The sequence below is a fragment of the Oncorhynchus kisutch genome, unplaced genomic scaffold (assembly GCF_002021735.2).
Source record: "Oncorhynchus kisutch isolate 150728-3 unplaced genomic scaffold, Okis_V2 Okis02a-Okis13b_hom, whole genome shotgun sequence".
Classification (NCBI taxonomy): domain Eukaryota; kingdom Metazoa; phylum Chordata; class Actinopteri; order Salmoniformes; family Salmonidae; genus Oncorhynchus; species Oncorhynchus kisutch.
Genome location: NW_022261979.1, coordinates 6,058,654 through 6,074,167, shown reverse-complemented (window position 1 = coordinate 6,074,167; position 15,514 = coordinate 6,058,654). Strand labels below are relative to the sequence as shown.

Genomic DNA, 15,514 nt, shown 5'->3' with positions numbered 1-15,514 from the left:
CATTACTGTGTTGTCTTGACTTATCTTTCACACATGCTAAAATGATCCATCTTTCAGAGTCTGACATGACCACTCGTCCCAAGACCTCCCCAGCCTGTAGCAGTGTCCTCCCACAACAAGCCCCTAGAGTCGTTCTGTCGGGTTAGTTTAGCCTTCTTAATTCTCCGATTACTAGGAGACAAAACCTAAACCAACTGTTTGTTACGCTGTACCTCATCCTGTCCCGTCCCGTAGATGCAGTGAAGGAGACGTTTGTGGCCCTGGACAGCAGTGCTGTTGTTGTGGACTCTGAACGGGACATCCCCAGCCTGCACTACTGGATCTTTAAACATCAGTTCTCTGCACAGGAGGCTCAGCTGTGGTGTCTGAAACGTAGGATATATCAGCTTCATGGCTTGCCTTTTGCAAAAGCAATTCACCTTGAATCTCATACACTGAATATTTTAGTTGTTTCTCACTACTATCACATGGCCTTCATCTTTAGCACTCGTATAATGTGTGTATTAGGTGTTCTCTGTGTGTTTTATGTGTCCTCTGTGTGTTTCAGGTGTCCTCTGTGTGTTTCAGGTGTCCTCTGTGTGTTTCAGGTGTCCTCTGTGTGTTTCAGGTGTCCTCTGTGTGTTTCAGGTGTCCTCTGTGTGTTTCAGATGTTCTCTGTGTGTTTCAGATGTTCTCTGTGTGTTTCAGATGTTCTCTGTGTGTTTCAGGTGCCCTCTGTGTGTTTTAGGTGTTCTCTGTGTGTTTTAGGTGTTCTCTGTGTGTTTTAGGTGTTCTCTGTGTGTTTCAGGTGTTCTCTGTGTGTTTCAGGTGTGTTTCAGGTGTTCTCTGTGTGTTTCAGGTGTGTTTCAGGTGTCCTCTGTGTGTTTCAGATGTTCTCTGTGTGTTTCAGGTGTTCTGTGTGTTTCATGTGTCCTCTGTGTGTTTTAGGTGTGTTTCAGGTGTTCTCTGTGTGTTTCATGTGTCCTCTGTGTGTTTTAGGTGTTCTGTGTGTTTCATGTGTCCTCTGTGTGTTTTAGGTGTGTTTCAGGTGTTCTCTGTGTGTTTCATGTGTCCTCTGTGTGTTTCAGGTGTCCTCTGTGTGTTTCAGGTGTCCTCTGTGTGTTTCAGGTGTCCTCTGTGTGTTTCAGGTGTCCTCTGTGTGTTTAAGATGTTCTCTGTGTGTTTCAGGTGTTCTGTGTGTTTCATGTGTCCTCTGTGTGTTTTAGGTGTGTTTCAGGTGTTCTCTGTGTGTTTCAGGCTGTGAGGAGGAGGAGCTGTGCCACTTGGCTGATGTGAGAGATGAGAGCTCAGTGTACTTTACCTGCGCCCTGTACCCAGACACCCAGGTGTGTGGGGCCTACGACAAACCCCTGAGACAGGCCTGCAGCCCTGTGCTCCCCCAGCAACCCCACACCGCTCACACCAAGAAGGGTGAGTCTTTAACTCCAGCAACCCCACACCGCTCACACCAAGAAGGGTGAGTTTTTAACTCCAGCAACCCCACACTGCTCACACCAAGAAGGGTGAGTTTTTAACTCTAGCAACCCCACACCTCACACACCAAGGAGGGTGAGTCCACATAGTCCTATTAACGTTGTATATATAATTCTATGGTAGAGGTATTTATACTGGAGGTTACCCTGAAAGCAAAGGAATGGTTAGTTTAAGAGCCTTCTATTTAAAACATTTAGACAAATTACGCTACGGACTTGATATACTACACAAGTTATTATCAATCCAAACTGTTAACAATCATCTGAACATGAAGCCCAGCCATCACTAGTGTTGTCTTCCCCTCCTCCCTCTACTTCATAATGACTGGCCCAGCCATCACTAGTGTTGTCTTCCCCTCCTCCCTCTACTTCATAATGACTGGCCCAGTCATCACTAGTGTTGTCTTCCCTTCCTCCCTCTACTTCATAATGACTGATGAAGTTTGGAATCCCAGCAGCCTCGCTGTTTGTGATTCTAGGCTTGTTTTGGTCTTGTTCCTAGCAACAGGTCAACAAGGATGTATATCAGAAGTTAGGACGACTGCCACTGCTTGGCTCTGGGCGACTCCCAAAATGGCTTCCTATTCCCTATATAGAGCACTACTTTTGACCAGGGCTCATTTAAAGTACTGCATTATGTAGGGAATAGGGTGCCATTTGGGACACAACCGTACACTTGAGCAGCTCTGCGGGTTGAGAAAGTAGACCTGTGAGTAATGTCGGTAGCGTGATCCTGCTCTTGCTCAAATGACAGCAGGCTGCCTTTTCCAAGGTTACACAAACCCAGGCTGTCCATGTAGTCGCTGTTGAAAACAACCGCTCTTCTCTGTTGTGATACTGTCCATGTAGTCGCTGTTGAAAACAACCGCTCTTCTCTGTTGTGATACTGTCCATGTAGTCGCTGTTGAAAACAACCACTCTTCTCTGTTGTGATACTGTCCATGTAGTCGCTGTTGAAAACAACCACTCTTCTCTGTTGTGATACTGTCCATGTAGTCGCTGTTGAAAACAACCACTCTTCTCTGTTGTGATACTGTCCATGTAGTCGCTGTTGAAAACAACCACTCTTCTCTGTTGTGATACTGTCCATGTAGTCGTTGTTGAAAACAACCGCTCTTCTCTGTTGTGATACTGTCCATGTAGTCGCTGTTGAAAACAACCGCTCTTCTCTGTTGTGATACTGTCCATGTAGTCGCTGTTGAAAACAACCACTCTTCTCTGTTGTGATACTGTCTCTTGCTTTTATCTCTCAGCTTGTGTGAATTGGCAAGAGGTTTAAAAAGAACAAAAGACAGTTTTGAAGGTTTCCTGTCTGTGTTTATATGCGTAGTGCATACCACTGACAGAGCACCACTGACAGACAGGGTACCACTGACAGACAGGGTACCACTGACAGACAGGGTACCACTGACAGGGTACCACTGACAGACAGGGTACCACTGACAGAGCACCACTGACAGGGTACCACTGACAGAGCACCACTGACAGGGTACCACTGACAGAGCACCACTGACAGGGTACCACTGACAGAGCACCACTGACAGGGTACCACTGACAGAGTACCACTGACAGAGCACCACTGACAGGGTACCACTGACAGAGCACCACTGACAGGGTACCACTGACAGAGCACCACTGACAGAGCACCACTGACAGACAGAGCACCACTGACAGAGCACCACTGACAGAGCACCACTGACAGACAGAGCACCACTGACAGACAGAGCACCACTGACAGAGCACCACTGACAGAGCACCACTGACAGGGTACCACTGACAGAGCACCACTGACAGACAGAGCACCACTGACAGGGTGCCACTGACAGAGCACCACTGACAGGGCACCACTGACAGACAGGGCACCACTGACAGACAGGGCACCACTGACAGGGTACCACTGACAGAGCACCACTGACAGGGTACCACTGACAGAGCACCACTGACAGGGTACCACTGACAGAGCACCACTGACAGACAGAGCACCACTGACAGGGTACCACTGACAGAGCACCACTGACAGGGCACCACTGACAGACAGGGCACCACTGACAGGGTACCACTGACAGACAGAGCACCACTGACAGGGTACCACTGACAGACAGGGTACCACTGACAGACAGGGTACCCCTGACAGACAGGGTACCACTGACAGACAGAGCACCATTGACAGGGTACCACTGACAGGGTACCACTGACAGACAGGGTACCACTGACAGACAGGGTACCACTGACAGACAGGGCACCACTGACAGGGTACCACTGGCAGACAGAGCACCACTGACAGGGTACCACTGACAGACAGGGCACCACTGACAGGGCACCACTGACAGACAGGGCACCACTGACAGGGTACCACTGACAGACAGAGCACAACTGACAGGGTACCACTGACAGACAGAGCACCACTGACAGGGTACCACTGACAGACAGAGCACCACTGACAGGGTACCACTGACAGACAGAGCACCACTGACAGGGTACCACTGACAGACAGAGCACCACTGACAGGGTACCACTGACAGACAGGGTACCACTGACAGACAGGGTACCACTGACAGACAGGGTACCACTGACAGACAGGGTACCACTGACAGACAGGGCACCACTGACAGACAGGGCACCACTGACAGGGCACCACTGACTTCTTCAGAATTCTCTGTTTTTTAATATGTTGTGCCGTGAGTGAGTAAGTTAGTCGTCTCTGTCAGATGCTGTGATTCAAATGGAACCCTATTCCCTATTTAGTGCACTACTTTTGACCAGAGCCCTATGGGGACCCTATTCCCTATGTAGTGCACTACTTTTGACCAGAGCCCTATAGGGACCCTATTCCCTATGTAGTGCACTACTGCTGACCAGAGTCTTATGACCATTTGTGGACACATCCACTGGTTCTACTGGTGGTCACAGCTAACCTGAGTGTCCTGTTAAATTCAATACAGCTCTCTGAAGAGCATCTGCTTTCTCCCTCCCTCCCTCCCTCCCTCCCTCCCTCCCTCCCTCCCTCCCTCCCTCCCTCCCTCCCTCCCTCCCTCCCTCCCTCCCTCCCTCCCTCCCTCCCTCCCTCCCTCCCTCCCTCCCTCCCCCTCTCTCCCTTTTCCTCCCCCTCTCTCCCTTTCCCTCCCTTTCTCTCTCCCTCTCTACCTTTCCCTCCCCCTCCCTCTCTCTCTCTCTCCCTTTTCCTCCCCCTCTCTCCCTTTTCCTCCCCTCTCTCCCTCCCTCCCCCTCTCTCCCTCTCTACCTTTTCCTCCCCCTCTCCCTTTCCCTCCCTCTTTCTCCCTCTCTACCTTTTCCTCCCCCCTCTCCCTTTCCCTCCCTCTCTTTCCCTCTCTACCTTTCCCTCCCCCTCTCCCCCTGTCCCTCCCCCTCTCTCCCTCTCTCTTTCCCTCCCCCTCTCTCCCTCTCTACCATCCCTCCCCCTCTCCCCCTCTCTACCTTTCCCTCCCCTTCTCCCCCTCTCTACCTTTCCCTCCCCTTCTCCCCCTCTCTACCTTTCCCTCCCCTTCTCCCTTTCCCTCCCCCTCTCTCCCTCTCTCCCTTACCCTCCCCCTCTCTCCCTCTCTACTGTCCTCTCCCCCTCTCTACCTTTTCCCTCCCCTCTCTCCCTTTCCCTCCCCTTTCTCCCTTTCCCTCCCCCTCTCTCCCTCTCTACCTTTCCCTCCCCTCTCTCCCTCTCTACCTTTCCCTCCCCTCTCTCCCTCCCCTCTCCCCCTCTCTACCTTTCCCTCCCCCTCTCTCCCTCCCTCCCCCTCTCTCCCTTTCTCCCTTTCCCTCCCCCTCTCTCCCTCCCTCCCCCTCTCTCCCTCCCTCTCTCTCCCTCTCTACCTTTTCCTCCCCCCTCTCCCTTTCCCTCCCTCTCTTTCCCTCTCTACCTTTCCCCCCCTCTCTCCCTTTCCCTCCCCCTCTCTCCCTCTCTCTTTCCCTCTCCCTCTCCCTCTCTACCATCCCTCCCCCTCTCCCCCTCTCTACCTTTCCCTCCCCTTCTCCCTTTTCCCTCCCCTCTCTCCCTCTCTCCCTTACCCTCCCCCTCTCTCCCTCTCTACTGTCCTCTCCCCCTCTCTACCTTTCCATCCCCTCTCTCCCTTTCCCTCCCCTTTCTCCCTTTCCCTCTCCCTCTCTACCTTTCCCTCCCCTCTCTCCCTCCCCTCTCTACCTTTCCCTCCGCCTCTCTCCCTCTCTACCGTTCCCTCCCCTTCTCCCTTTCCCTCCCCCTCTCTACCTCTCTCCCTTTCCCTCCCCCTCTCTACCATTCCCTCCCCTCTCTCCCTTTCCCTCCCACTCTCTCCCTCTCTACCTTTCCCTCCCCTTCTCTCTCTGCTGTCAGACGATTCATTTGCCTGTAACCCAGAGCTCTTGTTATGATTATCGTGCTCTTCACAGCAGCAGTGAAACAGAATGAGCCTTGTTGTGGATGAATTCAAACCATATGATTTTCAGGTGGGTGTCTTGTCCTTCTGAATGGTGCTTTGTGTGCTTCTGCTGCATTGAAAACAGCTAGCTAGCTCAGTAGTACCTTTACCTTAAAAGAACGTGTTTAATATGCTTGCCGAGGTGTACGGCAGGTGGAGGTTCCCTCATTAACATGACTCTGTGGAACCAGTGACTGTCTGGGACGTCATTATAAAGAACCCTTTGATATCTGCAGGGGAACATACCCACTGTAGCTCACTGGAGGAGGAGCAGTATCACACACACACACCATACACACCACACACACACCATACACACCACACACCACACACACACACACACACCACACACACACACACCATACACACCATACACACCACACACAGACACACACACCACACGCACACACCACACACACACACCACACACACACACACCATACACACCACACACACACACCATACACACCACACACACACCATACACACCACACACCACACACCACACACACCACCACACACACACACCACACACACACACCACACACACACCACACACACACACCACACACACACACATACACACACACACACACCACACACACACACCACACACACACACACACACACTCCCCTCACGGCCCAAAACAATTGTTCCCTTGTTAACTCCAGCAGCAGATGTACCACCAGCTGATGGACTAAAAGACCAATCAAATATCTTTCCAAAGGCTTTCTGGGAACTGAGTGTAGATGAACATGCTTTGTTTGCCATGACTTAGAAAGTTCTTCATCCAATTGATATTATTGGGGATAGACGTTTGCATAAATGTGTCTCGTCTCTCATCTATCAGTACATTAAGATGTACAGACAGATTCTGTTATGACAGCTGCATGTCATCTCTACTGCTCTTAAAGATCTCTGAACACAGACAGTTGTAATATACACACTACAGGTGGTTGCTGAGAGGACAACGGCTCATAATAATTGCCGAAACAGAGTAAATGGAATGGTGTCAAACACCTGGAAACCATGTGTTTGATGTATTTGATACCATTCCACTGATTCCACTCCAGTCATTACCACGAGCCCAGTCCTCCCCAATTAAGGTTCCACCAACCTCCTGCGATACACGTGTATGTGTGTGTGTGAGTCTGTAAGCTTCAACAGGGGCTATCCCATCTCCTCTTTACTACTGACCTCTGTCTGCACATGCTTTATAACTTCTCTACAGTTCTGTCTGTCATAGAGCTTCTCTACAGGTCTGTCTGTCTGTCATAGAGCTTCTCTACAGGTCTGTCTGTCATAGAGCTTCTCTACAGGTCTGTCTGTCTGTCATAGAGCTTCTCTACAGGTCTGTCTGTTATAGAGCTTCTCTACAGGTCTGTCTGTTATAGAGCTTCTCCACAGGTCTGTCTGTTATAGAGCTTCTCCACAGGTCTGTCTGTCATAGAGCTTCTCCACAGGTCTGTCTGTCATAGAGCTTCTCCACAGGTCTGTCTGTTATAGAGCTTCTCCACAGGTCTGTCTGTCATAGAGCTTCTCTACAGGTCTGTCTGTCTGTCATAGAGCTTCTCCACAGGTCTGTCTGTCATAGAGCTTCTCTACAGGTCTGTCTGTCATTCTAGAGCGGGGGGGGGGGGGGGGCTGCCTTAATTGACATTCACGTCTTCGGGGAACAGTGGGTTAACTGCCTTGTTCAGGGGCAGAACAACAGATTTTTTACCTTGTCAGCTCGGGGATTTGATCCAGCAACCTTTCGGTTACTAGTCCAACGCTCTAACCACGAGGCTACTAGAGGTGTGTATAATGATACTGTCACTTCTCTCTCTCTCTGAGGGGAGTCTGCCGCCGGTGTACCAGAGTCATTTATAGATGCAGACCAGATGGAAAATGAAATAAAATAATCCACTTGATTTTGTGGGAAATTATTTGCTACCTGCCACATGTAGTCTCTTATCCACGGTAGTGGAGACTTTATCTAGTCAAGATCACTTAATATTATCACAAGTACCCCCAACTCATCCCGTTTAACAGCAACATGTTGTCTGTTGTTATGAGAGACATGTTGTACGTACAGAAAACGCCCACCAGACCAAAATGCTGGGCCTTATGGTGATGGGGTCTGTAACATATTGTCCAAAACTGTGCTTCCCTCTGTATAAAACTCATTTCCAAGCAGACAGCTAGTTACATCTCTCCTTGATTTGCTCATTAAACCCTCATTTCCTCTCATTAAAGGGTTCTGGGCTGTTGACATCTGGGGTGTTCAGACAGGAACAGGGCTCTCTCTGGGACATCCTGTACTTCAAGACCACAGCCAGATTCACTCAGACCCAGTAACCCTGGCCAGAGGACTGTACTGTAGCCCAGTCATAATGAATCATACTAGTTAGGTAAACATTGAGCTCAGTTAGACAGAGTCCAGTCAGGCAAAGAGTACGGCATTGTTCTTTCTGTTGGTGGAAAGTGAGGTGCTGCAGGATGAGATCACTGGGAGGTTCATGGTCAGTATGTTGTAGTGATGTGCTGCAGGATGAGATCCCTGGTAGGTTCATGGTCAGTATGTTGTAGTGATGTGCTGCAGGATGAGATCACTGGGAGGTTCATGGTCAGTATGTTGTAGTGATGTGCTGCAGGATGAGATCACTGGTAGGTTCATGGTCAGTATGTTGTAGTGATGTGCTGCAGGATGAGATCCCTGGTAGGTTCATGGTCAGTATGTTGTAGTGATGTGCTGCAGGATGAGATCACTGGGAGGTTCATGGTCAGTATGTTGTAGTGATGTGCTGCAGGATGAGATCACTGGTAGGTTCATGGTCAGTATGTTGTAGTGAGGTGCTGTAGGACGAGATCACTGGTAGGTTCATGGTCAGTATGTTGTAGTGATGTGCTGCAGGATGAGATCCCTGGTAGGTTCATGGCCAGTATGTTGTAGTGATGAGATCCCTGGTAGGTTCATGGTCAGTATGTTGTAGTGAGGTTCTGCAGGATGAGATCCCTGGTAGGTTCATGGTTAGTATGTTGTAGTGATGTGCTGCAGGATGAGATCCCTGGTAGGTTCATGGTCAGTATGTTGTAGGGATGAGATCCCTGGTAGGTTCATGGTCAGTATGTTGTAGTGTGGTGCTGCAGGATGAGATCCCTGGTAGGTTCATGGTCAGTATGTTGTAGTGAGGTTCTGCAGGATGAGATCCCTGGTAGGTTCATGGTCAGTATGTTGTAGTGATGTGCTGCAGGACGAGATCCCTGGTAGGTTCATGGTCAGTATGTTGTAGGGATGAGATCCCTGGTAGGTTCATGGTCAGTATGTTGTAGGGATGAGATCCCTGGTAGGTTCATGGTCAGTATGTTGTAGTGTGGTGCTGCAGGATGAGATCCCTGGTAGGTTCATGGTCAGTATGTTGTAGTGAGGTTCTGCAGGATGAGATCCCTGGTAGGTTCATGGTCAGTATGTTGTAGTGATGTGCTGCAGGACGAGATCCCTGGTAGGTTCATGGTCAGTATGTTGTAGTGAGGTTCTGCAGGATGAGGTCCCTGGTAGGTTCATGGTCAGTATGTTGTAGTGATGATATCACTGGTAGGTTCATGGTTCAGTATGTTGTAGTGAGGTGCTGCAGGATGAGATCCCTGGTAGGTTCATGGTCAGTATGTTGTAGTGATGAGATCCCTGCTAGGTTCATGGTCAGTATGTTGTAGTGAGGTTCTGCAGGATGAGATCCCTGGTAGGTTCATGGTCAGTATGTTGTAGTGAGGTTCTGCAGGATGAGATCCCTGGTAGGTTCATGGTCAGTATGTTGTAGTGATGAGATCCCTGGTAGGTTCATGGTCAGTATGTTGTAGTGAGGTTCTGCAGGATGAGATCCCTGGTAGGTTCATGGTCAGTATGTTGTAGTGATGAGATCCCTGGTAGGTTCATGGTCAGTATGTTGTAGTGATGAGATCCCTGGTAGGTTCATGGTCAGTATGTTGTAGTGAGGTTCTGCAGGATGAGATCCCTGGTAGGTTCATGGTCAGTATGTTGTAGTGATGAGATCCCTGGTAGGTTCATGGTCAGTATGTTGTAGTGAGGTGCTGTAGGTCTTCTTCAACTTATCCCACTACCATATTATTTACCAGAATAAAACATTAGCCTCGAAAACGTCATCAACTTATCTCTATTAAAACAGCGGAAGGAAGCACACACAGTTTTTCTCCAGAAAGTAATAACCTTTTCTATTATTTCAGGAGCTCATTTGTGTTGTTCTCTCTGTTGTGTTTTAACAGTTGATCTGACTGGAAGTGTGGAGAGTTTTTACAGCCGTGTTCCCTTTAAGAAGATGGTGTCTTATTCCGTCCGAAGCCGCGTCAACCTGAGTGACAAGCCTATCACTGAGGGGTAAGAGGCCTTAGGGCGGTGTTACCTGAGTGCCAAGAGGCCTTAAGGCGGTGTCAACCTGAGTGTTAAGCCTATCACTGAGGGGTAAGAGGCCTTAGGGCGGTGTCAACCTGAGTGCCAAGCCTATCACTGAGGGGTAAGAGGCCTTAGGGCGGTGTTACCTGAGTGCCAAGTCTATCACTGAGGGGTAAGAGGCCTTAGGGCAGTGTTACCTGAGTGACAAGCCTATCACTGAGGGGTAAGAGGCCTTAGGGCGGTGTCAACCTTAGGGCAGTGTTACCTGGGCCCCACTGGTTCTGGGGCTGAGAGACCTTAGGGCAGTGTTACCTGGGTCCCACTGGTTCTGGGGCTGAGAGACCTTAGGGCAGTGTTACCTGGGTCCCACTGGTTCTGGGGCTGAGAGACCTTAGGGCAGTGTTACCTGGGCCCCACTGGTTCTGTTATATTTCACTACTTCAAGCAATAACAAACATCTTCTTTAGGATAATGACAAAGTCTTTAGGAAAAGTGTTAGACAATTCCTGTTTAGTTTCCCCAAAGAAAAGGTGTGTGCCTGCTTTGTGTTTGTACCAGGTTCCGTGAGTGTGAACGGAGATGTGATGAAGACCCGTGTTGCCGTGGAATCGGATACGTCAGGGACACACAGTCACCTGGTCAGTTGTTATTTCAGTCAACATATTAGCTGACATGTTTTTTACAGTGCTGACAATTCCTCCGACATTCAAAGTTCAAGGGGCGAGAGAGAAGAGGGAAACAATCACAATATAGCACCAAAGTCCAAAGGAGACACAAAAATGTCCTCTAAAGTGTCTTTGTGTGTGTGTGTCTTTGTGTGTGTGTGTCTTTGTGTGTGTGTGTCTTTGTGTGTGTGTGTCTTTGTGTGTGTGTCTTTGTGTCTTTGTGTGTGTGTGTCTTTGTGTGTGTGTGTGTGTGTGTGTCTTTGTGTGTGTGTGTGTGTCTTTGTGTGTGTGTGTGTGTGTGTCTTTGTGTGTGTGTGTGTCTTTGTGTGTGTGTGTGTCTTTGTGTGTGTGTGTGTGTCTTTGTGTGTGTGTGTGTGTCTTTGTGTGTGTGTGTGTGTCTTTGTGTGTGTGTGTCTTTGTGTGTGTGTGTCTTTGTGTGTGTGTGTCTTTGTGTGTGTGTGTCTTTGTGTGTGTCTTTGTGTGTGTGTGTGTGTGTGTGTGTGTGTGTGTCTTTGTGTGTGTGTGTGTGTGTCTTTGTGTGTGTGTGTCTTTGTGTGTGTGTGTCTTTGTGTGTGTGTGTCTTTGTGTGTGTGTGTGTGTGTCTTTGTGTGTGTGTGTGTGTCTTTGTGTGTGTGTGTGTGTGTCTTTGTGTGTGTGTGTGTGTCTTTGTGTGTGTGTGTCTTTGTGTGTGTGTGTGTGTGCTGTCTCCATCCAGGATCAGATGTTCTCTGCCTGACTCTGAACAGCTTTGGTATCCAGACGTGTGGTGAAGGAGAACGGACAACCTGGAGAGTCCAGGACTGCACCCCCTCCAAAGTAGAAACCGGAGTGTATCCGCTTGGCTGGTACGAGAAACCAGGTGTGTGTAAACGTCCGAGGATAAGTAGGTACAGGGTGACTCCCAAATGGCACCCTATTCCCTATGTTCTCCTGGTCAAAAGTAGTGCACTACATAGGGAATAGGGTGCCGTTTGAAACTCTACAGCGTTTAGGGTAGCTTACTCAGCGAGGAGGCATGAAACACATCTTGTTCGAACTTCTGGCCAACATCTTGAGTTGTCTCTTACCTTTTAAGTTTGATGTCTTGATGTTACTTTCTCTTTTGGAGAATAGTGACAGCGGCGTTGCCCTGGTTACAGTCTGTGTGTCCCAAATGGCACCTTCTCTTTATATAGTGCACTACATTTGACCAGAGCCCATTGGAGGAATGGTGTGCTATTTGGGACACAGTTAAAACACTGATTTAAACAGAAACATGTGTTATTATGCCTCAGCTGTTCATCTCATTTTGTGGGTTATATTTTGCCACCTGGTAAGGATTGCAGAGACTACAAATTGTTCTTACTTTTTTGGGGAGAAATTCTCAGACTCGCTGGTAATTTTTCAATTTTTAAGAGTCCCACAGCTCACACATTTGTTTCTGTTTCAAGTGGCTCCCTATCTATGTCGTGTACTAGGGTGCTATTCGGGACACAGCGGTAATAAATCTTTTCTCCAGTTGGTGTTGCTGAACCACATGATCTAGCAGACACATTTATTTAACCAAGTAGTTGTCTGATCGTTAAGGAGTTTATTACGTAATGACTCTAACGTTTCCATTGTTCTCCACAGTGAACCAGTGGACTAAATCACCACGGTTGTGCCCCAGTTTCCAACTACGTGTTCCTTCAAAGAATGGTGAGAGTGCAGTTAATATTTCACCTCAGGAGTTAGAATGTACAATAACATCACACTGTTAGTTTGATACGTCAGCTACAATACACAGACTGACTGTGTGTTTATTCCTGCTGTCATCCTCCTGTAAACGGTTGAATGGAAACACGTCATCCTTTCTGTCTCTGGATGAGGCCCCCCAGGTCCTTCTGTATGTGTTTTATTTATGTAACCTTTATTTAACAAGGCAAGTCAGTTCAGAACAAATTATCATTTACAATGACGGGCTACCCCCCCACCCCCCGGCTACCCCCCCACCCCCCGGCCAAACCCTCCCCCCCCGGCCAAACCCTCCCCCCCGGCCAAACCCTCCCCCCCCGGGCCAAACCCTCCCCCCCGGCCAAACCCTCCCCCTCGGCCAAACCCTCCCCCTCGGCCAAACCCACCCCCCCGGCCAAACCCTCCCCCCCGGCCAAACCCTCCCCCCCGGCCAAACCCTCCCCCTCGGCCAAACCCTCCCCCCCGGCCAAACCCTCCCCCTCGGCCAAACCCTCCCCCCCGGCCAAACCCTCCCCCCCGGCCAAACCCTCCCCCTCGGCCAAACCCTCCCCTAACCCAGACAGCACTGGGCCAATTGTACGCCGCCCTATGGGACTCCCGATCACGGCCGGTTGTGATACAGCCCGGGATAGAACCAGGGTCTGTAGTGACGCCTCTAGCACTGCAATGTAGCGCCTTAGACCGCTGCGCCACTCGGGAGCCTATTCCTTATATAGTGCTCCACTTTTGACCCGGGCCCATAGGGCTCTGTTAAAAAATAGTGCATTATGGGGAATGGGGTGCTGTTTGGGCGACAACCCATTTCACATTAGTGTGTGTTCAAAGGGACCCTCCCCCTCACATCAAAGAGACAAACTAACATGGTCATTTTGCGAGCTTTCATTGTGCTGACGTGCTGAAATGTTTACAAGCCACAGTGTTTCCCAGTTAGCCTTTAATTAGACTCACTTCCTCCATACCCTCCAGTAGCTAGAAACCTGTCCATTAGACAGAGGAGATACTGTCTCCATACCCTCCAGTAGCTAGAAACCTGTCCATTAGACAGAGGAGATACTGTCTCCAACGGCTCCAGTAGCTAGAAACCTGTCCATTAGACAGAGGAGATACTGTCTCCATACCCTCCAGTAGCTAGAAACCTGTCCATTAGACAGAGGATATACTGTCTCCAGTAGCTAGAAACCTGTCCATTAGACAGAGGAGATACTGTCCCCATACCCTCCAGTAGCTAGAAACCTGTCCATTAGACAGAGGAGATAATGACTCCAGTAGCTAGAAACCTGTCCATTAGACAGAGGAGATACTGTCTCCAGTAGCTAGAAACCTGTCCATTAGACAGAGGAGATACTGTCTCCATACCCCCCAGTAGCTAGAAACCTGTCCATTAGACAGAGGAGATACTGTCTCCAGTAGCTAGAAACCTGTCCATTAGACAGAGGAGATACTGTCTCCAATGGCTCCAGTAGCTAGAAACCTGTCCATTAGACAGAGGAGATACTGTCTCCAGCGGCTCCAGTAGCTAGAAACCTGTCCATTAGACAGAGATAATGGCTCCAGTAGCTAGAAACCTGTCCATTAGACAGAGGAGATAACGGCTCCAGTAGCTAGAAACCTGTCCATTAGACAGAGGAGATAATGGCTCCAGTAGCTAGAAACCTGTCCATTAGACAGAGGAGATACTGTCTCCAGTAGCTAGAAACCTGTCCATTTGACAGAGGAGATACTGTCTCCAATGGCTCCAGTAGCTAGAAACCTGTCCATTAGACAGAGGAGATAATGGCTCCAGTAGCTAGAAACCTGTCCATTAGACAGAGGAGAGTACAGGCTTTCAGCTGCTCTCATTACTATCTAGCACAGTGGATAGTGTTGGAATTTGATGCTTAAGAGAGCTCTGTCCTTTTGACATTAAAATAAATTTCAATGGCTGCATCCCAAATATGGAGCCTTTTACCTTGTGCAGGACACTGCTTCTGAACAGAGCCCTATGGGGCAATGTGTTAGATGCAGACAATGTGTTAGATGCAGACAATGTGTTAGATGCAGACAATGTGTTAGATGCAGACAATGTGTTAGATGCAGACAATGTGTTAGATGCATCCCCTGCTGATAAAAAGATGTGTGTCTCTCTGCCAGTGAGTTTGAGTGAGTGGAGACTCCTGGATGCGTCCTCTACTCTGGTGGATCCGTCCGTCTCCACGTTTGACATTATTCACATCAGTAAAGACATCGCTGAGGACCTGGACAGGACCAGAGACTGGTGTCTGTCTGGTGAGAAACATCTTCATCGTGTGCCAGAGTCTAGTCTAACGGTCAACATCTCCCAACTCAGGACCACACATGTCCCCTGGCAAGAAGAGGGGTTTAAGTCCCTCCTCGGTCTCTCCTGTCTGTGCCCCTCATTTGTGCCCCTCCTTGGTCTCTCCTGTCTGTGCCCCTCATGTGTGCCCCTCCTCGGTCTCTCCTGTCTGTGCCCCTCCTCGGTCTCTCCTGTCTGTGCCCCTCATCTGTGCCCCTCCTCGGTCTCTCCTGTCTGTGCCCCTCATCTGTGCCCCTCCTCCGTCTCTGCTGTCTGTGTCCCTCATCTGTGCCCCTCCTTGGTCTCTCCTGTCTGTGCCCCTCATCTGTGCCCCTCCTCGGTCTCTGCTGTCTGTGCCCCTCATCTGTGCCCCTCCTCGGTCTCTCCTGTCTGAGCCCCTCCTCGGTCTCTCCTGTCTGTGCCCCTCCCCGGTCTCTCCTGTCTGTGCCCCTCCTCGGTCTCTCCTGTCTGTGCCCCTCCTCGGTCTCTCCTGTCTGTGCCCCTCCTCGGTCTCTCCTGTCTGAGCCCCTCCTCGGTCTCTCCTGTCTGAGCCCCTCATCTGTGCCCCTCC

General features: G+C 49.7%; 1 protein-coding gene across 1 annotated transcript in view; it reads left to right on the top strand.

Annotated features, from left to right (window-relative positions):
- The window catches only part of tg (thyroglobulin), a 90,630-nt gene that overhangs the window by 40,266 nt on the left and 34,850 nt on the right, over positions 1-15,514 (top strand). The window contains exons 32-39 of the mRNA XM_031811815.1: positions 58-141; positions 235-372; positions 1,237-1,410; positions 10,146-10,257; positions 10,831-10,910; positions 11,653-11,796; positions 12,549-12,614; positions 14,781-14,915. Coding sequence (XP_031667675.1) covers positions 58-141; positions 235-372; positions 1,237-1,410; positions 10,146-10,257; positions 10,831-10,910; positions 11,653-11,796; positions 12,549-12,614; positions 14,781-14,915 — 933 coding nt within the window. The remainder of the gene's footprint in view (positions 1-57; positions 142-234; positions 373-1,236; positions 1,411-10,145; positions 10,258-10,830; positions 10,911-11,652; positions 11,797-12,548; positions 12,615-14,780; positions 14,916-15,514) is intronic.